General features: G+C 39.2%; 1 protein-coding gene and 1 non-coding gene across 2 annotated transcripts in view; one reads left to right on the top strand and one right to left on the bottom strand.

Moving 5' to 3' along the window:
• LOC109576773 (chorionic somatomammotropin hormone 2) overlaps nt 1-24,782 on the top strand; it is a 41,442-nt gene extending 16,660 nt beyond the window's left edge. Inside the window, exons 2-5 of the mRNA XM_070777712.1 lie at nt 19,749-19,930; nt 21,926-22,033; nt 23,771-23,950; nt 24,582-24,782. Coding sequence (XP_070633813.1) covers nt 19,749-19,930; nt 21,926-22,033; nt 23,771-23,950; nt 24,582-24,773 — 662 coding nt within the window. The 3' untranslated portion in view covers nt 24,774-24,782. The remainder of the gene's footprint in view (nt 1-19,748; nt 19,931-21,925; nt 22,034-23,770; nt 23,951-24,581) is intronic.
• On the bottom strand, nt 17,352-17,460 carry LOC139179192 (U6 spliceosomal RNA). Its single transcript, XR_011563616.1, has one exon. It is a non-coding gene; the product is annotated as a U6 spliceosomal RNA (small nuclear RNA).
• Nucleotides 24,783-25,271: the final 489 nt, after the last annotated feature.

Below are 25,271 nucleotides of genomic sequence, written 5' to 3'. Positions count from 1 at the left end.
CGCTTCAGTCGTGTCCGACTCTGTGCGACCCCATAGATGGCAGCCCACCAGGCTCCGCCATCCCTGGGATTCTCCAGGCAAGAACACTGGAGTGGGTTGCCATTTCCTTCTCCGATGCATAAAAGTGAAAAGTGAAAGTGAAGTTGCTCAGTCGTGTCTGACTCTTAACGACCTCATGGACTGCAGCCTACCAGGCTCCTCTGTCCATGGGATTTTCCAGGCAAGAGTACTGGAGTGGAGTGCCATTGCCTTCTCCTAAAGGTGCTTAGTTTACATCAATAAACAAAGCAGGCAGACACTTGTCCTCATGGAACTGATATTCTACCTGGTGGAAGACAGATAATTTGCAATAAACATGAATCCAAGTACATTATATGGTATGTTAACAGGTGATCTGTACTATGGGAAAAGAACTAGTAAAGCAGAGGATGGGGTTTAGGGAATGAAGGTGAAGAAAGGGAGGTGATTTAAAGAAAAACAACTTAGACCACACTGAGGGGAGCAAACATGCTCTCTTGCATTCAAGATTCAAGTTTTCCCCTGTCCAATCAGGTCTCTTGGTCTTCTATAAAATTTCAAAAATGTTTCTGTCTCTGAGGCTCTATGCAAACTCATGCAAACATGGATGTTCTGAACATTCTGCTTCTCTTCAGTTGAACTGGTTTCATAAAAAATTGTTGGTAAACTCCGCCAAATTAAGTAACATTTTATGCAGCAAATTTTGATAATTTTCTGATTCCTGAAGAACTAATCTCCAAAGTATTTTCCATTTTTCAACACACTGTCAGTGACCTAATTATAATATGGAAAAATCTTATATATGCATTACTATTCTAATATATTATGACATTTAAAATATATACACAAAATGTAAATTAAATGACAGTGAGATAAAAATAAATGGAAATGCTAACATTTTCTTCCCCAGGGAATGAGGACACTCATCTTTATGGCCACTGGACTAATGGATTCTAACTGTACACACCTAATTATACCACTTGTTTACCTATCATAATAAAGTAATTTCTTTTATATATAGCTTCAATCAAAGTTCTCAGAATACCACAAGGGGCCAAGAATACAAATATATGTGAATAACTCTCTTCATATGCATATGTAAGATTTTCTGAGCTCAATTAAGTAATCATTTTTAGTTCTTTTGTTATTCCATCAATTCATCTACTGGGAAATAACCCAAACTCTACAATAGATTTGTTTTTTCAGGTTTAAATCTCAAATCATAATAAAGCAGAGCAATGGCCTTGGAAAAAATAGCCTAGTGAAAAAGTTGGCTTAAAGCTCAACATTCAGAAAACTAAGATCATGGCATCTGGTCCTATCACTTCATGGCAAATAGATGGGGAAACAGTGGAAACAGTGGCTGACTTTATTTTGGGGGGCTCCAAAATCACTGCAGATGGTGACTGCAGCCACGGAATTAAAAGACGCTTACTCCTTGGAAGGAATGTTATGACCAACGTAGACAGCATATTAAAAAGCAGAGACATTACTTTGTCAACAAAGGTGCGTCTAGCTAAGGCTATGGTTTTTTCAGTAGTCATGTGTGGATGTGAGAGTTGGACTATAAAGAAAGCTGAGTGCCGAAGAATTGATGCCTTCAAACTGTGGTGTTGGAGAAGACTCTTGAGAGTCCCTTGGACTGCAAGGAGATCCAACCAGTCCATCCTAAAAGAGATCAGTCCTGGGTGTTCATTGGGGGACTGATAATGAAGATGAAACTCCAATATTTTGGCCACCTGATGCAAAGAGCTGACTCATTTGAAAAAACCCTGATACTGGGAAAAATTGAGGGCAGGAGGAGAACGGGATGACAGAGGATAAGATGGTTGGAAGACATCACGAACTCAATGAACATGGGTTTGGGTGAACTCCGAGAGTTGGTGATGGACAGGGAGGCCTGGCGTGCTGCAGTTCATGCGGCCGCAAAGAGTTGGACACGACTGAGAGACTGAACTTAACTGAACTGAAATAGCCTAGAAGAATAAATAAAATGTCATATGGATATCATTATATATATGCATTTGTAAAGAAAATTAATGAAAACAATCAGAAGACTTACAGTTTGCTGAAACTGAAAGTGTACTCACTCAGAACTGAATATATATATAATCTAGAAAAAATACTTTCTCAGCTTCTGATAACTTCTAAAGAAGGGGATTCCAAGACCTTCATCTCCAGCCTGCTGTGGACTCCTTTCCACTTTCCTCCTCAAGTTCCCTCCATGAAATCTCTTCTCTAGGTTATTAAACACACCTTGGGCTTCTGGTTCAGACAAGATGACATTGATCCCTTTGTGCCCACTCCTTTGCTTGTTCTGGAAATAAGAAGAGACCATTAAAAGAGACCTTGTATAGTTGGCAAGAAGAAGGTGAACTAGATTAGGGCCTGAAGAATGGAAGAGCAACACAGCAGCACCTAAGAGAGGACAACCCAGGCCCAGCATTCCTAACCTCCAACCTAGCCTCAGAAGGCAGCCTGAGTAGGGCTGTTCCTCCCAAGGAATAAATGTGAAGGAACACCAGGTGGTGGTTTAGTTGCTAAGCTGTGCCTGACTCTTTGTGACCCCATGGACTGTAGCCCACCAGGTTCCTCTGTCCATGGAATTCTCCAGTCAAGAATACGGATTCCCATGTCCTCCTCCAGGGGATCTTTCCAACTCAGGGATTGAATCTGGGTCTTCACAAGGCAAGTGAATTCCTTACTGTCTGAGGCACCAGGAAAGCCCAAGAAACTCAATAATCACATGGATATTTGGAAAATAAAAGGATAAAAACAAATGTTAATATTAGATAAAGTAAAATTTAGAGCAATGGAAATATCTATGAACAAAGGAATACAAGGACTTTACATAAGTGAAAAAGAGTCAATTCAGCAGGAATTCATAATAATCCTAGCTATGTATAACCAAGCAACATAATCTCAAAATACTTGAAGCAAAAATAAATACATCCTCTGAATACTCCTATAAACTTTAATGAGATTGAAACTGCGACATAAAACTTTTGAAAAAGAAATCATCAATCCCAGATAGTTTGACCAGAGAATTCTAATAAATATTTAAAAAATTAAGATCAATTTGACATAATCTTTTCAAGAAAATGAAAGAGTAGGAAACCATTCCCAACTAATGAGATGGGGCCAATATTGATCTATATTAAAATCAAACAAAGGCAGTACAAAAAGGAAATTTCAGAGTAACGTTTCCACAAATTTGGAATTAAATTTTTCACTCTCACACATATAAATCAACCAAATGAATTCAACAATGTATAAAAACATCTCTTGATAATTCTGGTCCCTTCCTAAATCTGGTCCCATTACCTATCTCTTCAAAGGGTTTAAGTGAATCAAGGATACAGTCAGTTAGGGACCCAGTAATAATATTATGATACCAGAAATACAGTGACAAATACTCAAGTCTAGGTTAAATCAGAAACTGACTTCTGCCATTAAAGTTAATCCTACCCAGTCATCCTAAATGTCTAGCAAAATTAACTACAACTAGAATCATAAGATAAAGAAAACACAGCTACTACATAGAAATGGTGGGTGTGTTTGAATTCTTTATATGCCCCTTGGTAACACTGTTGATCATTTTCTATTATGTTATGAACCTTTGGAGGCTGAGAAGACCATACTTTATCCCTCTAGCTCTCCTGGCCTCTGACTTCTACTTGAGTTTGGCCAGGGGTGGACAAAAGAGATTGGTGAGTCAATGGAGAAAGAGATTAGTGGATTGATTCTTTCCTCTGACTCCTTTCTTGCTGCAAAGTGGCCAAGTTTCTCCACTGAAGCCCAGAGCTCTGGTCAGAGGCCCTTGCTTTTAGCTGCAGCTATGTACAAGACTCTTTAGAGCCTGCAATATCCATTCTCTTCCTTTGCCCTGTTGGCCTAAAAGTGTTTATGCATCCATGTTCTTGCCTGTATCTAAGAGTTTTGCTTTTCCTTTTAAGGTATCCTTAGCTCTGGTATGGCTTCCAAATCCTTAAAGTTCATTGTGTGTTAGTTGCTCAGGCATGTCTGACTTTTTGTGATCCCCATGGACTGTAGCCAACAAGGCTTCTCTGTCCAAAGGATTCTTCAGATAAGAATGCTGGATTGGGTAACCATTCCCTCCTACATGGATCTTCCCTGACTCAGGGGTGCCCAGGTCTCCTACATTGCAGGCAGATTCTCTACCATCTGAGCCACCAGGGAAGCCAGTTTTCTTTATTTTCCTTACCTGTGTAAATCATCTTGATTTCTGACAATGATAGGGGTGGCAATGGACCTGCTAGATAAAGATGGTCCCTCAAAGATGTAATGCTAAACTGCTTACAACAAGAGGGGGACATCATTCTTACTGACTCCAAAATCATAAATACAAGAACATGTAACATGTAACATGTAAAAATAAGTGCTGAGAAATCAATGATTTAAGAATGAATTTGGTCAAAGTTCACAAACTTTAAGCTGTAAGATGATGAATAAAGTCTGAGGATCTAATGTGTAACATGGTGACTAAGGTTTGTAAAGTATTATTGACATTTGTGGGGCTTCCCAGGTGGTGTTTGTGGTAAAGACCCCTCCTGCCAGTGCAGGATGCATAAGAGACGTGGGTTGAATCCCTGGGTCAGGAAGATCCCCTGGAAGAGGGGATGGCATCCCACTCTAGTGTTCTTTCCTGGAGAATCCCCATGGACAGAGGAGCTGGCAGTCTATATAGTCCATGGGGTCACAAAGAGTTGGACATGACTGAAGTCATTAGCACACATGTATCACTGACTCGATGGACGTGAGTCTGGGCGAATTCCGGGAGTTGGTGATGGACAGGGAGGCCTGGAGTGCTGCGATTCATGGGGTCGCAAAGAGTCGGACAGGACTGAGGGACTGTGAACTGAACTGTGCAGAGTAAAACTAAAAGGTCCTCACCAAAAAGATCTTGAAAAATAAATATGTGAGGTGATATTAATAGATATGTGAATTATATCAATGTGAGAATCCATTAATAATGTATACCTATTTAAATTGTCATGTATACTTTAAATATCTTGCCATTTTATCTGGAAATTATATTTTTCAAAAAATGAAAAAAGAAAAAAAGCAAGAATTTCAATGCTTTTTATATAATTTTGTAGATATTTCAGCTATTACTCTTGGTATGTAAAAGGGTTTTTTTATTCCAGATAATAACCAGTGGGATTCACTGGATATTTAGAAAACGAAGAAACCTTGGAAATTATCTAGAAAATCCTTTCATATAAGGACATATAAGGAAATTCAAGAATGATTATGTCACTTATCTAAATTTATAAAACTCGATGCAAAAGTAGCAATAGAAACCAGGTTTCCTAGGTTTAAGTGAATCTTTACCGAATTCCCAGGCAAATGGAAATATCTCCTATGCTCTGCAAAACTTGATTTTTATCTCTTTCACAGAACTGATCATATTCCATCTTGTATTCACTGTCTAGTTTGCATAAGTTTTACCAAGTAAATTGAGTTCCTTGAAGGTTCAATCCTGGCACGCCTGTTCTCCTCACTCTATATTCTCACATATGGCTAACTCTTTATCAATGCAATTCCTTCTCCCTGGAAGACTCTCTCTCTTTTACCTCATGACTTCCGCAACATCTTTCAGTTCTCACTGAAAAGACCACTTCCCCAAAGCAGCCGTTCCTGATTCTGACACAGCTCAGGGCTCCTTGTTATGTGCACAAATGGCATTCTGTGCTTTTCCCTCTTGACATGTGTCCCAATTGTGCTGCAACATGTAACTTTGAAATTTACCTCTTTCTGGTTTTCTATTAAAATTTAAGTCCTAATTCACAAAGTCCACATGTGTGCTCTTCCCTGCTGTCTATTCTTTTCATCCAGAAGGCCTTTCTTATGTGTTTGTTCAATGAAACACTTTTATTCGTGCAGAGTAAAATTCCAATGAATTTTTGATTCCGCTCACAGCATCCAGTGAACTAAAACCATTGAGGTCTTCTCTCCCCACCTAAACCCTCATACCCTGATTATTTGGATATAATTACAGAACTAGAACTGCGGGGGCTTCCTTTTGGCTCAGCTGGTGAAATATCTGCCTGCAGTGTGGGAGGTCTGGGTTTGATCCCTCTGTTCGGAAGATTCCCTGGAGAAGGGAAAGGCTACCCACTCCAGTTTTCTGGCCTGGAGAATTCCATGGACTGTTAGTCCATGGGGTCACAAAGATTTGGACATGACTGAGCAACTTTCACTTTCACAAAACTGTGGATGCATTTGCTTTTAATCATCACCTTATTAGATAGAAACCACTCGATTTACAGTCTGTTATTCCACATACACTAGCCCTCACAGTTCACATCTTAAGATAATGTGATAATTGAGTCACTGACAAAAAGGCTGAATAGGACAGAACTAGAGACAGTGCTCTGAACCTACCGCTTGAGTCTACTATTTACCATAGGATTCTCAGCTTCACTAGAGAAGTTCAATTTCTTAGCTGTACTCTCTGATGATGACAGATAAAAATACTTTAAGGAGAGCCTACAAATCAAATATTCCTGCATTGTACACAAGCACCTAATCTCTCTTGGAAGGTACAAAAGAAAGTCACCTCCTTGATGAATTGTTACCTACTTTTCCCAGATAGAAGTACCATCTTCCTCCTTATGGCTTCCTAATTTCATCCTCACCATTTTTACCTCCTTGACCACATTCTGACTTATATTATAGTTAATTATCTGCATAACACCAATTCCCACTCCTTTAATTCAGTTCCATTGGGTCTACAGGGTTACGCCAACTGCCCTGAAGTTAATATTTATTGAGTATCAAACATGGCAGAAACTGGCCAGCCATTTGTTCTTTCTGAGGTAAATATTATAATTTAAAGAAAATACCCAGCCTCTGGTATTTTGGACAAACTGACAACTGGACAAAATCTTAACTGCTATTCCAGATAAAAGTTCCTTTTGTGTGGATTTTTTTCTTTTAGCGAGAACTTGCATTCTAGATAGCATTCAGGTAAATAGAAATTGGACTGATACATTAGCTGGAAAAAACCCATTGTTGCAGGAAACAAAAGTAGACAAATCATGCATCTTCTGTGTACTTCAAGACCTATTTTATTAGGAGCTGGCAGCTCAGACAGTAAAGAGAGTTCCCGTGCATAGAGGAGATCTGGGTTCCATCCCTGGTCAGGAAGATCCCTGGAAGAGGGCATGTCAAACCACTCCAGTATTCTTGTGTAGAGAATCCCCATGGACAGAGGAGCCTGGCGGGCTGCAGTCCAAGGGATTGTGAGTCCAGGGGGTCGTAAAGTGTTTGACACGATGGAGCAACGACACACAGCAAACTTCTCAAGGTGACATCCTGACATTTAGAAACAGTTTCTCTCACTAGTGTGCTTAACTACAACTCCTGCTTTTCAGTGGAAGATCAAAGATAAAAGTAATATTCCATAACAGTCAATAACTATTTCTATCAAGGTATTTTCTGAAAGCTACGCTAGAGAAATACACTGTTGCATAGAACAGATAATGAGTAGTATAAGAGACCCAAACATGGAAGCTGCACAACCAATCGATAATTTTCTTTTTGGAAAAAGAATAAAACCTCAGTTTGGAATCATGTTTTACACAGAGATTTGCATAATCTTTGGAAATGTAAAGGATTTTCTACTCTAATTTTCCTTTTCCAGTTGAGAAAACCAAGCCCTAGAGAATTGAAGATAAGTTTTCCAAGTCAAAGAGCAGGTAAGTTAGGATTCTGATGACAGCCCAGTGACAGGCCTTAGGGTTCAGTTGCTTCATCTTTAGGCTGACAGGCTAGAGACTGGGGTACCAGTAATGGTGCCGTCTTCAGGCTGAATTGCTTTTATTTTGGGAAACGTCTATCTTTGCTCTTAACACCCTCAACTGATCCCATAAAATCTACAATCTATTGGTTTAAATGTTAATTACCTCTAAGAAAATATGTTCCCTGGTGAGCATGTCAAAGAACTACAATTTGAAAGAAGTGTACAGTTCTATGGAATACATCACCATGGGCCTCGGGAACTGATTATCCATGCTACCTGTTCCTCATTTATCACCTAGGAAGGGAAAACAAGAGTGACAGTATTTTTCCCCCCATTTAATCACGCTCAGTGTTTTAGTGCACGCAGGCTGCCTTTACAGAATGCCAGCGGCTGGGTGGTTTATAAACCACGTTATGTATCACAGTTCTGGAGGCTAGAAGTCCAAGATCAGGGTGCCAGCATGGTTGAGTGAGTGAGGGCCTCTTCCAGGACATATCCCTAAATAGAAGGGATGAGCAAGTATTTCAGGCCTCTTTCACAAGAGCCCTAATCCCCTTCATGTGGGCTCTGCCTCATGACCTAATCATTTTCCAATGGTCCCCTCTCCTAAAATCGTTACTTTGGGAATTAGGTTTTCAACATATGAATTTTGGGAGAACACAAGCATTTGGACCCAATGAGGAGACTGACTTGTCTAAGGAACCCAGTGCCTCATCCATACTGAATGCTCTGTGGTGCTGATAGGAAGCCAAGGACTAAGGAAGCTGAATCAGGACCAGCAGCCCCAGATGGAGGGTCTGAGATGGCAAACTCCTTGATGGATTTCACAACAATATAAGCGTGTTTCCAGGGTCTTCCTTGGTTATCAGTCATTGAGCAATCCCCCCGCCCCTCCTATACATGTTCTGATTTCAAATATGAGTTAATGACTGAGTTCTTAGACAAAGTACCTGTTGATCAACATGGAAACATAATGACTATGAATATGAAGGAAAGGGCCTTTGACAGATACAAATTTCAGTGTGGAAAGTCCTCAAGACTTTATTCACTTCAGATAGCAATTACAAGTTTGGGGATCTCCCAAGATCATTCTTGGGTTCCATAATCAGCTAGGACTCCAAGAGCTCACTAAAAGCTGCTATACATGGTTATGGTTTATTCCAGATCTTTGATTTATTTTTAATTCATTTTTTATTTTTAGTGCAGTATAATTGATTTGCAATGCTATAAATGTCAGTTTTTGTTGAACAGTGAATAAGTTATACATATACATATATACACTCTTTTTTAGATTCTTTTCTCATGAAGCACAGACGGGTCCAAATAGGAAAAGGAGTATGTCAAGGTTGTATATTGTTATCAGGCTTATTTAACTTACATGCACATTACATTATGAGAAACGCTGGGCTGGATGAAGCACAAGATGGAATCAAGATTGCCGGGAGAAATATTGATAACCATATACATGCAGATGACACCACCCTTATGGCAGAAAGTGAAGAAGAACTAAAGAGCCTCTTGATGAAAGTGAAAGAGGAGAGTGAAAAAGTTGCTTAAAGCTCAACTTTCAAAAAACTAAGATTATGGCATCCGGTCCCATCACTTCATGGCAAATAGATGGGGAAACTGGAAACAGTGGCTGACTTTATTTTTGGGGCTCCAAAATCACTGCAGATGGTGATTGCAGCCATGAATTAAAAGACGCTTACTCCTTGGAAGGAAAGTTATGACCAACGTAAACAGCATATTAAAAAGCAGAGACATTGTCAATGAAGGTCCGTCTATCCAAGGCTAAGGTTTTTTCAGTAGTTATTGTGGATGTGAGAGTTGCACTGTAAAGAAAGCTGAGCGCTGAAGAATTGATTCTTTTGATCTGTGGTGTTGGAGAAGACTCTTGAGAGTCCCTTGGACTGCAAGGAGATCCATCCAGTCCATTCTAAAGGAGATCAGTCTTGGGTGTTCTTTGGGAGGACTGATGCTAAAGCTGAAACTCCAATATTTGGCCTCCTCATGCAAAGAGTTGACTCACTGAAAAAGACCCTGATGCTGGGAGGGATTGGGGGCAGGAGGAGAAGTGGATGACAGAGGATGAGATGGCTGGATGGCAATACTGACTCGATGGACGTGAGTCTGAGTGAACTCCGGGAGTTGGTGATGGACAGGGAGGCCTGGCGTGCTGCGATTCATGGGGTCGCAAAGAGTCGGACACAACTGAGCGACTGAACTGATGGGACCAGATGACGTGATCTTAGCTTTTTTGATATTGAGTTTCAAGCCGGCTTTTTCATTCTCCTCTTTCACCCTCATCGGAGGCACTTAGTTCTTCTCACTTTCTGCCATTAGAGTTGTAACACTCACATATCTGAGGTTGTTGATATTTCTCCCAGCCATCTTGATTCCAGCTTTTAGGACTCATCCGGTCCTGCAATTTACATGACATGCTCTGCATATATCTTAAATCAGCAGGGTGACCATATTTAGGCCTGAAGGACTCCTTCACTAATTTTGAACCAGTTTATCATTCCTTGTCTGCTTCTAACTGCTGCTTTTTTTTTTATTTATTTTATTTTTTTTTAAACTTTACACAATTGTATTAGTTTTGCCAAATATCAAAATGAATCCACCATAGGTATACTGCTGCTTTTTGAACTGCATACAGGTTTCTCATAAGATGGGTAAGGTTGGTCTGGTATGCCCGTCTTCTTAAGAAGTTTCCACTTTGTTGTGATCCACACAGTCTGGTGAGGTCACTGAAACAGATGTTTTTCTGGAATTGCCTTGCTTTCTCTGTGTTCCAGCAAATGTTGTCAATTTGATTTCTGGTTCGACTGCCTTTGTAAACCCAGGTTGAGCATCTGGAAGTTCTAGGTTTGCATAATGCTGAAGCCTAGCCTGGAGGATTTTGAGCATAACCTTACTAGCACTGGAGATGATTGCAACTGTTCAGAAGCTTGAACATTCTTTAGTACTGCCCTTCTTGGGAATTGGGACAAGGTTGACCTCTTCCTGTCCTTTGGCCACTGCTGGCTTTTCCAAATTTTATGACATATTGAATGGAGCCCTTATTAGCATCATCTTTTAGGATTTTAAATAGCTTTGCTGGAATTCCATCACCTCCAATAGCTTTATGGCAGCAGTGCTTCTTAAGACCCACTTGACTTCACATTCTAGAATGTGGGGCTCAGAGTGAGAAACTACACCATTGTGATTATCTGGGTCATTAAGATATTTTTTGTATAGTTCTTCTGTGTACTTTTCCCATCTCTTCTTGGTCTATTCTGCTTTATTAAATCACAAAATACCAAAGAGTTAAAGTGATCTTGAGAAAGAAGAACAAAGTTTGAGACCATGGTTGCTGATTTCAAATTATATTAGAAAGCTGTAGTAATCAAAACAGAATGCTTTGCTTCTGGCATGAAAACAGACACATAGATCAACAGAGCAGAACAGCGAAGCCAGAAAGAAATGCACACCCGTATATTGTTGGTTAGCTTATGAAAAAGGAGCCAACAATATCCAGTGGGGAAGGACAAGCTTTTCAAAATGGCACTGGGAAAACTGGATAGTCCTATGAAAAAATGAAACCGTACCCCTGTCTTTTACCATACACAAAAGTCAACTAAAAAGGGATTAAAAAGTTGAACATAAGACTTTAAGTGATTAAACACCTAGAAGAAGACACTGAGGTCATCTTCTTGCCATCGGTCTTTGCAATGAGTTTTGGGTTTCACACCAAAAGCAAAGGCAACAACTGCAAAACAAACAAGTGGAGCCACATCAGACTCCAAAGAAGGGAACATCAACAAAATCAATGGCAATTCACAGATTGACAGAAGATATTCCAAATCATATATTTGACAAGGGCTTAATATCCAAAAATACAGACATACAATTCAAGGGCAAAAATCCCCAAATAATCCAAATTTTTAACGGAGTGTAAGGAAAGTAAGAATTTCAATATATCTGAAGATTAGACTGTAGATGAGAAACACAACAAAGTTTTCCTTCTAGAAGAATAAAAGCCTGTGCCTTCCTGGCATGACTTTCTTCATCTCCACTCACTTGTTTGACAATCACAGTTCAATGTGTACATTCTTCAGTCAATAGCAATCACCCCACAGTGAGCTATAATATGTACTAAGAACAGCCCCACCAGGGGAAAAAAAATCCTAATATTGCATCCTTACTAATGAAGCATATCAAAAGGAAGGCAATTTCCAGAGTTTACCACTACATTGTTTTCTAAATTTCATTTCAAAATTGAGCTACCTAGTAAGGAAAATGAGTTAAGAGACCTCAATAATATACAGATAGAAAACCATTTTTAAATGGGAGCATTAATGGATTAAAATTTAGGGGTTATTTATTACTACTGTTGTAACTGTAGTCCTTTTAGATCTCTACTGCATCCATTCATAATTTATGATAAATATTAATACCAACACAGGGACACAAACTACTAAACTTATAGCAAATAGAGAAAGACATAGAATATATTAGGCAAGAAGTGAAAGTATTGGAAGTCAGCAATGGTAGTAAAGTAAAGGGCAGTTTTGCCTTGAGAGGAAAGAAGGTTCTCAAAGTTTCTTGAAACACCAAGGTCGAGCCAGATGTGAGGGATTAGCTTAATTTGTAAACCAGAAACTCTACCAGAAGAAATTTAAGTTCATAAAAACATTACGATGCTCAAACCCAAAATTTAACAGAGAATGGTGTAGGGTCATGTATATAGACATTCAAAATTCTCCATTGCTTAGTGCATCAGGCACTCAAGGACCACCCTCACTGAAGTCTTTCTCTATTGCTCAACCTACAGGTACCAGCATGGAGAAAGAGACAGCTCTACTCCACAGGCAGTAGAAGCCTACCTTTACGCCTCATGGCTTTCCTTAAGAAGCATTCCATGCAGCAGATTCTCTCCATCCCATCCCATCTGGCTGACTCCCCACAGTCAACAGGAGTCCTCACCCTGGGATCATTCCTCAATCCCCATGGCTCCAGCTCCCAGCTTCCATGGACACCAGTGGACTTACAACCTTGTCCGAGGTATGAAAGGCTGCAGCATGGCTTGTCTGTGTGGTTCTCACTCCGTTCAGACAGTCACAGATTAGTGAGTTCTCTCCCCAAGCTTCAAATGACTCCCCCATCCCAGTGGATGGGCATGGACGTGGGGATCTCTCCCCTGCGCTTCAGCTCCCTCTCCCCCAGGTGCAGGCAGGTCCCACTTGCTCTCCTCCTTCTTTCCCCTTCCTCCTTGTCCCTTCTCTCCTTTGTCCTACCAAGTTCTGTGTAGATCCGGATGTTCCTTCTCAGTAGTCAGGGAGTCCTGCCAGGATTCACCTGGTCTTCTGTGAGAACTGCTGCGTCTTTAGACGTTCTTGATGCATCCGTGGAGAGAGGTGTACCCCACTTCCACCTACCCCTCCATCATCTTGTCCACCCCCATTTGTGCATGGATTAGAAACGAGTTTCCCTTTCTATTAAGTAACATTACCATCACCACACACATTTAACTTTTGCTTTTTGAGGAGAACACAGGTAAGTTCCACTCTCTTCAGTTCAGTCAGTCATTCAGTCGTGTCCCACTCTGTGTGACCCCAGGGACTGCAGCACGCCAGGCTTCCCTGTACATCCCGACTCCCAGAGCTTGTTCAATCTCATGATTAGATCATGAAGCTCAAACTTAGATCCTCACCTTATTAATTTTTTATACATAATATATGCAACCTTTAAAAAACTCTCCCAATTTTCCTATTCTCCAGTCTTTGGCGATCATTTTTCTACTCTGAGTTCCCTTTTTTTTTTGAAAGTCCTTATAGATGAGATCCTATGGTATTTGTCTTTCTCTGACTTACTTTATTTAGTGTAATGCCCTCCAGTTTCATCCATGTTGCCACAAATGGAAGGATTTCTTTCTAATTCTAATGGCTAAATAATATTTGCCTATATATATCACATCAAATAGTTTTAATCCATTCACCTGTTGAAAGATTGTTGTTTCTGTAACAAGGCTACTGTGCATAATACTGCAATGAACATGGGAATACAGGTCTCTCTTTGAGACAATGAATTCATTTCCTTTGACTATATATCCAGAAGTGGGATAATGCATCACGTAAACATTCTCTTTTAAATTTCTTGAATAACCTCCACAGTATGTGTTCATGGGAGTTTACCGGTATACATCCCTACCAACAGTGCATAAGCACTCCTTTTTCTCCTCATCCTCAATAACATTTGTCATTTCTTACATTTTTGGTACTAACCTTTCAAACAGGTATGAGGATATATCCCTTGTGCTTTCGATCTGCATTTCTTTTGATTACTAGTGATACTGAGCATCTTGTCATATACCTCTTGATCATCTAGATGTCTTATTTGTGAGAAAATGTCTATTCTTTAAAGATGTAGCATACATTATGTTTATTATATTCCAATATATGAAACTCAGTTGCCTACCTATATATCAACAACAAACTATCAGAAAGTGGAATAAAGAAAACAATCCCATTTGCTATTGCATCAAATAAAGATAAAACACTTAGAAATAAACAAGCAAGGTGCTGAAAGATTTTATGCAAAACCTTTAAGACATTGATAAGAGAAATTTAAAAAGAGTTACAGATACGTAAAGTTAGGTTGTCTATAGAATGTGTTTCTTGAGGTCGGATTTTTATTACTATGCACTTTCCTCTTAGAACTGCTTTTGTTGCATCCTCTAGGTTTTTGATCATCATGTTTTCATTGTTCTTTGTTTCTAGGAATGTGTTGATTTCCCTTATGTCTTCAGTAAACTGAAGAAACTCATTATTTAGAAATGTGTTGTTTAATCACCATGTGTTTGTGTTCTTTAAAGTTTTTTTCCCTATAACTGATATCTCATATCACAGTGCTCTTGCCTTGAAAATCCCATGGATGTAGGACCTGGTAGGCTGCAGTCCATGGGGTTGCTAAGAGTCAGACATGACTGAGCGACTTCATTTTCACAATTCACTTTCATGCATTAGAGAAGGAAATGGCAACCCACTCCAGTGTTCTTGCCTGGAGAATCCCAGGGACGGGGAGCCTGGTGGGCTGCCGCCTATGGGCTCGCACAGACTCGGACACGACTGAAGCGACTTAGCAGCAGTAGCAGTAGCAGTATCATAGTGTTGTGGTCAGAGAAAATTCTTGATATAATCTCAGTTTCCTTAAATTTATTGAGGTTTGATTTGGGACCCAAGATGAGGAGAATGTTTCATGTGCACTTGAGAAAAAAGTGTATTCTTCTGCATTTGGATGGAATGTGTTGAAGATATCATTTAGGTCTGTTTGCTCTAATATTTTCTTTTAGGCTTAAGTTTCCTTATTAATTTTCTGTTCTGTTAATCTGTCCATTGTTATAGGTGTGGTGTCAACATACCCTACTATTATTCTGTTACGGTCAATTTCTCCTTTTTTGTCAGTTAATGCTTTCCTTATGTATTGAGGTGCTCTCATGTAGGGTACATAAATAGTTAAAATTGTTATCTGTTTTTCTTGGACTGATCCTTTGATCATTTGGTAGGGTCCTTCTTTATCTCTTATAATAGTTTTGATTTTAAGGTCTATTTTTTTCTGATATGAAGATCATCAATCTGGCTTTTTTTTTTTTTATTTCCATTTGCATGGAATATCTTTTTCCATCCACTCACTTTCAGTCTGTATGTGTCTCTAGGACTGAAGTGGGTCTCTTGTAGACAGCATATATATGGGTCTTGTTTTTGTATCCATTCAGCCAGTCTGTGTCTTTTGGTAAGAATGGAAGAAGATAATAGCAAATAAAGCAACTGATAGAAGATTGCTTTCCAAAATACAAGCAGCTCAAAAAACTCAGTCATCAAAAGCAAAGGCAAGAACTGCAAAAATAAACTAGTGAAAGCACATCAAACTCAAAACCTCCTGCATAGTAAAAGAAGCCATCAGTAAAATGAAATGACAACCTATGGAATGAAAAAAAAAATTGCAAATCACATATTTGGTAAGGGCTTTGTATCCAGGTATATATAAGAGACTTATGCAACTCAGTATGAAAAGAAATCAAACAACCCAAATTATTAAATGAGCAAAGGAAGAGTAAGTGTTTTGAAAAATCTGAAGAGTAGACTGTAGATGATAGACCCTGTAAGTTTTTCTTTCCAGAACAAAAACCTGTGTCTTCCTGGCATTGCTCTCTTTAACTCCAATCACCTGTTTGGTGATGCAGTTCACAGTACACATCCTTTACTCAATAGCTCACCCAACACTGACTATATGTGCTCAGAATAGCCTTATTAACTATAACAAACTAATAATTACATACTTAATCTTGAGGCATCTAAAATCTAAGGTGATTTTCAGAATTTTCCACTCCACTGTTTTCTACATTCTTTTTCAAAACTGAAACACCTAGTATGGAAAAATGAGTAGGGAACCTCAGTAATACATGCATAGAAAGTCATTTAAAACTGGGAGCATTACTGGATTACATTTTTGGGGAATGTATTATTACTAATACTATTGCAATTATATTGCCTTTAATTCTCTGCTATACTAGTGGATATTGATTTAAAAGAGTAATAACAACATACAGTACATAGTGCTCAGGGTACAGTAGATTGAGAAAGACAAAGCTTCTGAGGCTGGAAGGGAAATCACAGAAAATTAGCAACGGTATCAAAATGAAGCACAGTATTGCCTAGAAAGAAAACAGAGTTCTCTAATTGTTTGGAGACAACACGGACAAGCAAGATGTGAGCCAACCAGCTTAAACTGTGTACCAGAAACTGCACCAGAAGGAAAGTGAAGTTCATAAAAATATGCTTATGCTAAATGCCAAAATCCAGACAGTAAGAGAATAGGGTAGGGTTTATGTAGATGCTGAAAACTACTCAGAGAGGTAGACATGGAAGCAAATACACTAATGAGCATCAGAAAGATCAAAGCACAAAAGGGTCTGAAAAATAAATCATCAAGGGACTTGGTAGTGTGATCAAAAGAATAAGAGAATCAAATTAGAAAACCAAAATATAAAGACTTGTGCACATGATAGACCAGAGAATGCTCAGCAGAGAAAATTTCGGCCTTAGTGACCAGCGAACAGAAGCCTCCAGCATCAGGAACAAAATCCCTGGGCAGGACTCACGACTGTGAGTTTCTGGGAACAGCCTCAGTTTCAAAGTTTGGTCACCATACAACCTAAAAGCGAACGCAGACTAGGATTATAGCTTGCTATGACACTGAATCACAGACAGTAGTGTTTGTTAGTTTACTTTTCTCATTTAACTATAAAGTTAATGAATCACTATTCAATGATAATTGACATCATCAGTTTCCAGTCAGATCCTCTTTAGTCATACAATGGATATCTGAACCTGTTATATGATCCCCAATAACAGTTTTTAGAATTGAATTTCTTGATGTTTAAGTGAAGGGGAATTGCTTTACAATACTGTACTGTTTTCGGCCAAAACATCAGCATGAATCAGCCATAGGTATACCTATGTCCCCCCACTCTTGAACCTCCTTGCCACCTTCCTTCCCATCCCACCCCTTGAAGCTGTTACAGAAAAATATGGAAGGCTTCACAAATTTGTGTTTCATCCTTGGGCAGGGGCCATGCTAATCTTCTCAGTATTATTCCAATTTTTCATTATATGTGCTACCAAAGCAAACACACAAATAACAATTGGGGGAATGTCATGGAAACATGTATAATATCATATAGGAAATGAATCGCCAGTCCAGGTTCAATAAGGACCCTTGGGGCTGGTGCACTGGGATGACCTGAAGGGATGGTACGGGGAGGGAGGTGGGAGGGGGGTTCAGGATGGGGAACACATGTTCGCCCGTGGCAGATTCATGTTGATGTGTGGCAGAACCAATATAATATTGTACAGTAATTAGCCTCCAATTAAAATAAATAAATTTAAATTAAAAAATAAAAAAATAAATATTTGAGATAAAATATTAAAAAAAAACAATTTAACAGAAAGAAAAATCATATAGTTAGTCATCTACCAATAGATGATCAATTACATTAGGAATTAGGGTATTCTGCTATATTTACCACCTCTTATAAAATTGAATTTTATAAGGTCAAAGTTTCATGAAGGAATTAAGCATATATTTATGCATAGCACATGAATACATGCAGAGAAATATATGCACACAAATATGTTTATGTTATATAAGCTATTATCCTCCTTGCCTGTCGCAATAAGCTCTTTAGTTGATAAGAGCGATAGTCCCAAATTTCTCCAACTTATATGTCTCCTTTTTGAGAACCACTTCTTTTATTTTCATCCCCTAATTTTAAATATTAATTTTATTCTTAGATACCATGCCATTTAAACTAACTAAGAGTAGAGAAAACCTACTAAATGCTGATATCTTATCCTTCATTAAATTATCACTCTTCTGGTAATTTGGAAAAAGAATCATATTCAGATCTCATTCAGGAGGATAAAATCTCTATTTTATCAGTTCTCTTGTCCAAATTCAATTTTTGCTCACTTCAGTCTTAAATTCTGCTTACTTACAAAGGACGCACAGGAAAAGTAATATTAAAATCATGCTTGCAAGGGTCTATGATTTTATGCTTCTGTTGGCCAAAGGTAGGGCCAGGAATAATTTCTGAAATATTACAATACATCATGGAAGCATGAAGGTCTAGTTCTACTGTCAAAGAGATGTTTGGAGATGGTTCAAAAACTAAGCCTCATGGGTTGTCAGGATGTACTCCCAACCAGGCAGGTAAATTTTGTCCTTAAAAAGTCAAAGTCAAGAAGAGGCAGGCCTTGTTTGCAGAGCCGATGATGTTGTCTTGGGTGCTGACCAGGTATTATTCTTGTATTACCATTTGGAGATTTATTTGCTATTTTCTTGAAGAAACAAACATAATGAGAAGAATAAACATGGATAAGAGTAGAGGAGCTGCCAAGGTGCCTAGAAGAAGGGCTAGCCAGGAGAACCAGGCCCTCACATTGATAATCGTCAAAGACTGTAACAGTGAGTGTTTTATAGACAGAGCAGAACAAGTGCATATAAAAACAATGTTCTAGGGTCACTGCTGTTTTGCAGTCAAAGACAAAATACTTTTCTCTTTAAGCAGAGTCATCATAGCTCCTGATGTAATCCTGGTTACACACATGCAGACCGAGGGCCACAGGCATGTGTGATGTGACATCAGGAAGTGAACAGATGAGTGTATTGGTGCCCAGTCACCTCCATCTGCTTCTAATGGGACCTGGGGAAAGTTACTTGTCCTCTCCAAGTCATCACATCTTCGTTAACATAACTTGATGATCATAGTGAAGATTAAGGCTATCTCACAGGGTTCCTGTGAAACACAAATTTTAAGATGTTTTAAAGCTTTTGTGAAAGTATCAAAGACATGCATGGGGTTACTAAGGTGAGTGAGCAGATCCAAGGTACAGTATCTTTTTCTCTTAGTATTCTCTCTGTACTCAATAGTGGTGATCAGTCAGTCACGTGTTTACTCTTACCCCAGCGTGATGGTAAACCACACAGATCGACTGGACTTTTCTTGTCGTTTCAGTGTCTAAAATTCAAGCATTAGTCGATGTAGAGTAAAAACATTGCAAACTCCTAGAGGGCCTTGCTGCTCAGAGTCTGCAGAGTCCCAACATTAAACTGTCTTAAAAGAATGGCCTAAACACTCTGGCTCAGAATTAAGTTCCAAATGTTTGCAGAGCACTGAAGTATTTCTGGCAGCAATTCAAAAATATAGGGAGTAACCTACTTCTCCAACTCTCTGTCTGTGCAAATACCATCATCCATCTAAATTTACACTGAAAGTGCTCCTTCTTCTCCACCCCAGCTTCTACAGCACCAACTCCTGCTCTGAGCAACAGGGAAAGAAAAGGCTTCCCTCCACAGGATGGATTTGATAACCTCAGCTGACTAAATCATCTCAGAATGGCTCATGTTTTTATTTAAACAGGGTCCTGCCTGCTGCTGCTGCTGCTCATGTCTAATCTGCTCCTATGCCAAGGCAACTCATGCCCGTCCTGCAGTCCTGACGTGTTTGTCTCCTTACGGAAATCCCTTACAGACTTGTTTATCAATGCCGCCAGCCTCTCCCATGACTTCCATAACCTTTCCACAATAATGTTCCATAAGTTTGTAAGTACTATCGTGGTGGTGGTTTAGTTGCTTAATCGTGTCCTACTCTTGTGACCCTGTGGACTGTAGTCACCAGGCTCCCAGAAGGAAACCTCGCCGAAGTGATGGGACTATACTATCCTTTAAACAAGAAGGCTGCAGTAACACCCTCTCTAGGTCAAAGAAGCTTTCAGTTCATAAGATGTTGAAATCGAAGAAAGGATCAGTTTTGTGAAATCTCAAATAAAAGAAGTGCAATAACTTTTTCAATTTCCTTTCATTCATTTTCTTTTTTAAATTTCCATATAAATTATTTTGTATTTGTCAGCTAGGAATGCCATAAAATAATACATTAGACTCAGTGGAATAAACAGAAAATTCTTTCCTCACAGTTCTGGGGGCTAGAAGTCCCAGATCAGGGTGCCAGCAAGGTGAGGTTCTGGTAAGAACTCTTTCTTCCCAGGCTGGTTTCTCCATGAGTCCTCACGAAGGGTGGTGCGTGTGGAAGAGAGATAGAGGAAAAGACACAGAGACACAGAAACATAGAGAAAATTCTCTGGTGTTTCGCTTCATGAAGACACTAAACCTATTGGATGAGTGTTCCATCTTAGGAGCTCAGTTAACGTTAATGGGCTTCACTGGTGGCTCAGATGGTAAAGAATCTGCCCACAATGTGAGAGACTTGGGTTCTATCCCTGGGTCTGGAAGATTCCCTGGAGAAGGGAATGGCAAGCCACTCCAGTATTCTTGCCTAAGAAATCCCATGGACAGAGAGATCTGGTGGGCTATAGACCATGGGATACCCAAAAGTCAGAACCCTTTTCAAAACACAGCACTTTGGCAGTTAGGGCTCTAACAACAACAACCCACTTCAGTAATCTTGTCTGGAAAGTCCCATGGATGGAGGAGCCTGGTCGGCTGCAGTCCATGAGGTCGCTAAGAGTCGGACACGACTGAGCGACTTCACTTTCACTTTTCACTTTCATGCATTGGAGAAGGAAATGGCAACCCACTCCAGTGTTCTTGCCTGGAGAATTCCAGGGACGGGGGAGCCTGGTGGGCTGGCATCTATGGGGTCGCACAGAGACGGACACAACTGAAGCGACTTAGCAGCAGCAGCAGCTCTGCAGTGAACTGGGTGGATGGAACATGTTAAATAAAGCTGAATCCCGGTCACAGAAATGAATACTTTGTAGTTTTTTTAATGGTACAAATTATTGTTCTAAGATTTGTAGGGAATAGGTTTTGAGCTACAATAGAAGGGGTGTTTACAATTGGAAACAATTATACTCTTTCTGAGGAAGTTATTTGAAAGTTGTGTGTTAATTCTTTTAGGTCAATCAAGGAGCACACAGTGGAAGAGACAGCTAATAAAAGGCGGTGCTAAAGGTTTCTATTAAATTCACGTAGTTCTTTTTACTCACTAGGTTTTCTTTTATCCTCCATTTTGACTGTCCTTTTTTTTCCAACTCTTCCAAGTAAACAAAAGATTAAATTGTTAAATATAGGTGCATGCATGCACTCTAAGTCACTTCAGTTGTGTCCAACTCTTGGCAACCCTACTGACTAGCCAAACAGGCTCCTCTGTCCATAGGATTGGCCAGGCAAGAATACTGGAGTATGCTGATGTACACTGTTGCAAGGGATGCTCCTCACCTAGGGATCAAACCTGAGTCTTGTTATATCTCCTGCATTGGCAGGAATGTTCTTTACCATTAGTGTCCCCTGGGAAGCATCAAATATTGGTACATATGTGCTATATTTGGTTCAAATAGTAAAAATAATGATAATAATAAAAAAAACAGAGAAGGGAAAAGGTTAAACTTAGAAAAGTTATATGTAAAATCATTTTTATAGAGACAATGTATAGAAAAGTAGGAAAAGAATGACTTTCAAATTTTGTGATTGCCCCCCCCATTAAAAAAAATACACGTCTATCAAACATGTTAGTGTTCTGGTAATGGGTTCATCTACTCAATGCCCAACAACCCTAACTAATTGCCTGATCACTTTCAGGATGAAAAATATGCCCAGGGCAAACAGTACTATATCAATGCCACCAAGAGCTGCCACACCAATTCCTTCCATACTCCCGAAGAAAGAGATAAAGCCCAGCAGACGAACGTGAGTCTTTCACCTGGGTTTTTCACCGGGTCAAACGAGACAGCATGTAGGTTACCAGACTTCAGATTATTAGAGGTTATGGTAACTGTACATGCAGAAAAAGGTGGAGGAACTGTAAGCAGTTGAAGACAATTATATTATGCACTTCATGAAGCATGAGGGAAATCAAGGAATGACTAAAGATCTGTAGTAGCAAGATAAATAACAGATCTATAAATTGTCTATGCGGACAACTTTAGTTCAACCAATGCATTAGACACAGGATCGCAGCTATTATTCTGTATGAAAATGGGGAATGAATGGGAACTTCCATGGGTAAAATATAAGATTGCAAAATTATGAATATGTAAGAAATACACCCATTTTGAGTACTCCCTGTTAGTAGTGACTCCTACTTGGGAGTCCTATACTGCACCATCTGAGGCCTCGCATCTGCCTTTCAAGGCTCTCCTGATTCTGCTTCTACTTCTCTGATACCTTCATTCTTCATTCTCAATGACTCCTCCGTCGCCTTTTATTCTTAATTTGTAAGTCTCCCCTACAAGGCCTATAAACATTGCCTTGCTTCTCATGGCCGCAACACTTGCCTCTGTTCTGAGGACAACACAGTTTACATATCAAGCCTCAATCCTTTATGGCAACTCCAAATTTTCACTGTTATAATCTCTCCTTTCTTATTTCCTGCATTATCCTTCTTCCTAACATTATTTAAAATGTTTCCACATGCATCCTACTTAAAATTCTATCTTCTCTCTCTACAACCTTCTTAATGATACCAGCATTCTTTTCCCCTGTTAAGCTCATTAATAATGAGGGTGAACAAGGAAAAAGGACAAAGAGGGAGAAGAGGAGGGATTTTCAATAAGCTTAAATTTAAAGTTTATTGAGAGTTACTACACGGCCTTACATTTTACTCAGCACTTTATGTGCATGACTATATTTAATCCTATTCAGTTCTCTGTTCTTTACCAGTAAAACAGTTCATGGCTATAAAGAAATCAAGCATATTAACTAGAGATCTTCAGCCCCTGGGATTTTCAGGCTCAATTCTGCTAGTAGTAGTGAACTAGGGGGGACCCTCCACTGTGAATCCCACTGATGCTGTTACTAAAGACAACGCTGTGCCATTTTTTGCCCGGACACTTGTCAACAAAACAGACTCTTCTGATGTCAGCAGGGGGCTGGTGTGGGATCAGCTGAGGAGAGAAGCCTGTTTAGGAATGTCATGTCTTTTCATTGTCTCTTTGATGTACTATCATAAAACAATTACCAATCAAAAATCAATACAAGTGACTCATCTGATTCATTAATATGAATGAATCACTGGGTGACAATGATGTGGGCACAGGTGGAATCCCTCTTTCCTGGGTCAGGCACTGCAGCACATACTGACTTGCGTAAATACTTAGATTCTCTCACGGAAATATACAAACACAAAAGAACTCACTGAATGGTGGTAGAATTTCAGAGGAAAAAAGAAAATTCTTTATGTTATAAATTAGAACACACCAGAAGAATCAGTTCCTAAATTAAGCTAGATTTTTAATATTTCAGCAAAGTGTGAACTAACAGCTTACATTTTATCCTTTTGCAACTTTTACTACCTTCAAAAATCTCTGCATGCACATAGGAATAACCAAAAGTTTTTTAGGTCAGCTGCTCTGAGCAAAGATCACATGTTACCAAATCCACTGCATTAGCATTATTTTAATGAGACCTTTTCTTATGGTTGCTTAGAATGAAGACCTTAGTAAGTGGACACTCGTGTTACTGTACTCCTGGAATAATCCTCTGTACCATCTAGTCACGGAGCTGCAGAGTATGAAAGAAGTGTCAGAGGCTTTCCTATCAAGCGCCATAAAGATTGAGAACATGTCAGACAAACTTCAGTCATTCATAGAGAGTCAATTCAGCAAGGTGAGCGTCCTGTAGAGGGCTTTCTTGTTTTCTTCATGAATGAAAGAGGTGACCTCTGTAATGCGTAAGGAGTTTGGAAATATCTCATTTTGTAAGAAAAAGGTTCATCACTACTTTATGTTAGACTACTACTACATAAAGCAGGAGCCTAGTCATTCATAATGATAGATTCTACTGTAAAGGAATCAGAATTTCACTGCAATTTTTGACATGTGCAGCCTTCCCTGCATTGCACATAATTCCACCAAAAGCTTGCCTCTTCCTGGGCACTGGTGATTGAAATATTTTCAAAAGTAATAGTACTAGAGAAAAGAATTTCCAAGATCAGCATTTTTCTTCAAAGTATCCCAGCACATCTGCTATTGAAGTTCCACTTGACTTCTTTCTCTGTTCTCCTCAAATCAACGGATAAGAGAGGGAAGGAAGAAAAGAGAAAGTTAAAACTAAACTTGAGTTCCATTTATACTTTTTAGATTTCTAATTGTTTTCTTATAGGCTGGCTCCAAAATTGGTATCTAGAGAGTTTTATATTCATATGTCTTCCCCAAATCTTTATTTGATAATTAGAAGAAAAAAAGAGAAGCATATATTAATAAAATGCACAAGAAGTCATTATCATTTGGGTATTCAGATTATTGTTCCAGTCTTGAAGATGATCCACGAGGCTCCCAGTAGCTGGTCAGGACTCCCATCCCTGACGTCCAGCGATGAAGACAGGCGTCTTTCTGAATTTTATAACCTGTTCTACTGCCTGCACAGGGATTCACGTAAAGTTGACACGTACATCAAGATCCTGACGTGCCGAACCCGCAAAACGTGCTAAATCCACATCCATCCCATCCAGCTCTGAGATGGTCATAACGATCTATCCCACAGCAAGCTACTTTGAAATTTAGAGCTTTTTAATGCATGCTCTGTAATGGGTCTCCTCTTAAAAAAATAAACACAGACACTTTAGAGATGTGAAAATCTAAAAGGGCAATTTGTTAACATTTCTTATCTCCATTTAAGAGTAAATCAAAAGAAAATCCACCCCTACAATAGAGAGAATGAAGCGCCTACTAAAATTAGTCACAAATAGCAGGAGCTGGCATTACAAAGAAGACCATTAAGAGATAATGTAAGAATCACAGCCAATTATTCTGGGTCAAGTTATTAGAATCAAAGAATTAGACAATTGTTCATGGTTCTGGTCATGCTACCAAGAAGACTGAATTCTCAGGATTCTTTATGAAAGCCAGCCACGACTTTCAGCCAAATATCACAGTGTTACACCAGACAAGACAAGTGCTTTGCACTTTTGTGTAAATAGCATGAGGTT

Source organism: Bos indicus, chromosome 23, assembly GCF_029378745.1.
Source record: "Bos indicus isolate NIAB-ARS_2022 breed Sahiwal x Tharparkar chromosome 23, NIAB-ARS_B.indTharparkar_mat_pri_1.0, whole genome shotgun sequence".
NCBI classification, from domain to species: Eukaryota; Metazoa; Chordata; class Mammalia; order Artiodactyla; family Bovidae; genus Bos; species Bos indicus.
Note: the sequence above shows the minus strand (reverse complement) of the source record. Positions and strands in the feature narration are given on the sequence as shown.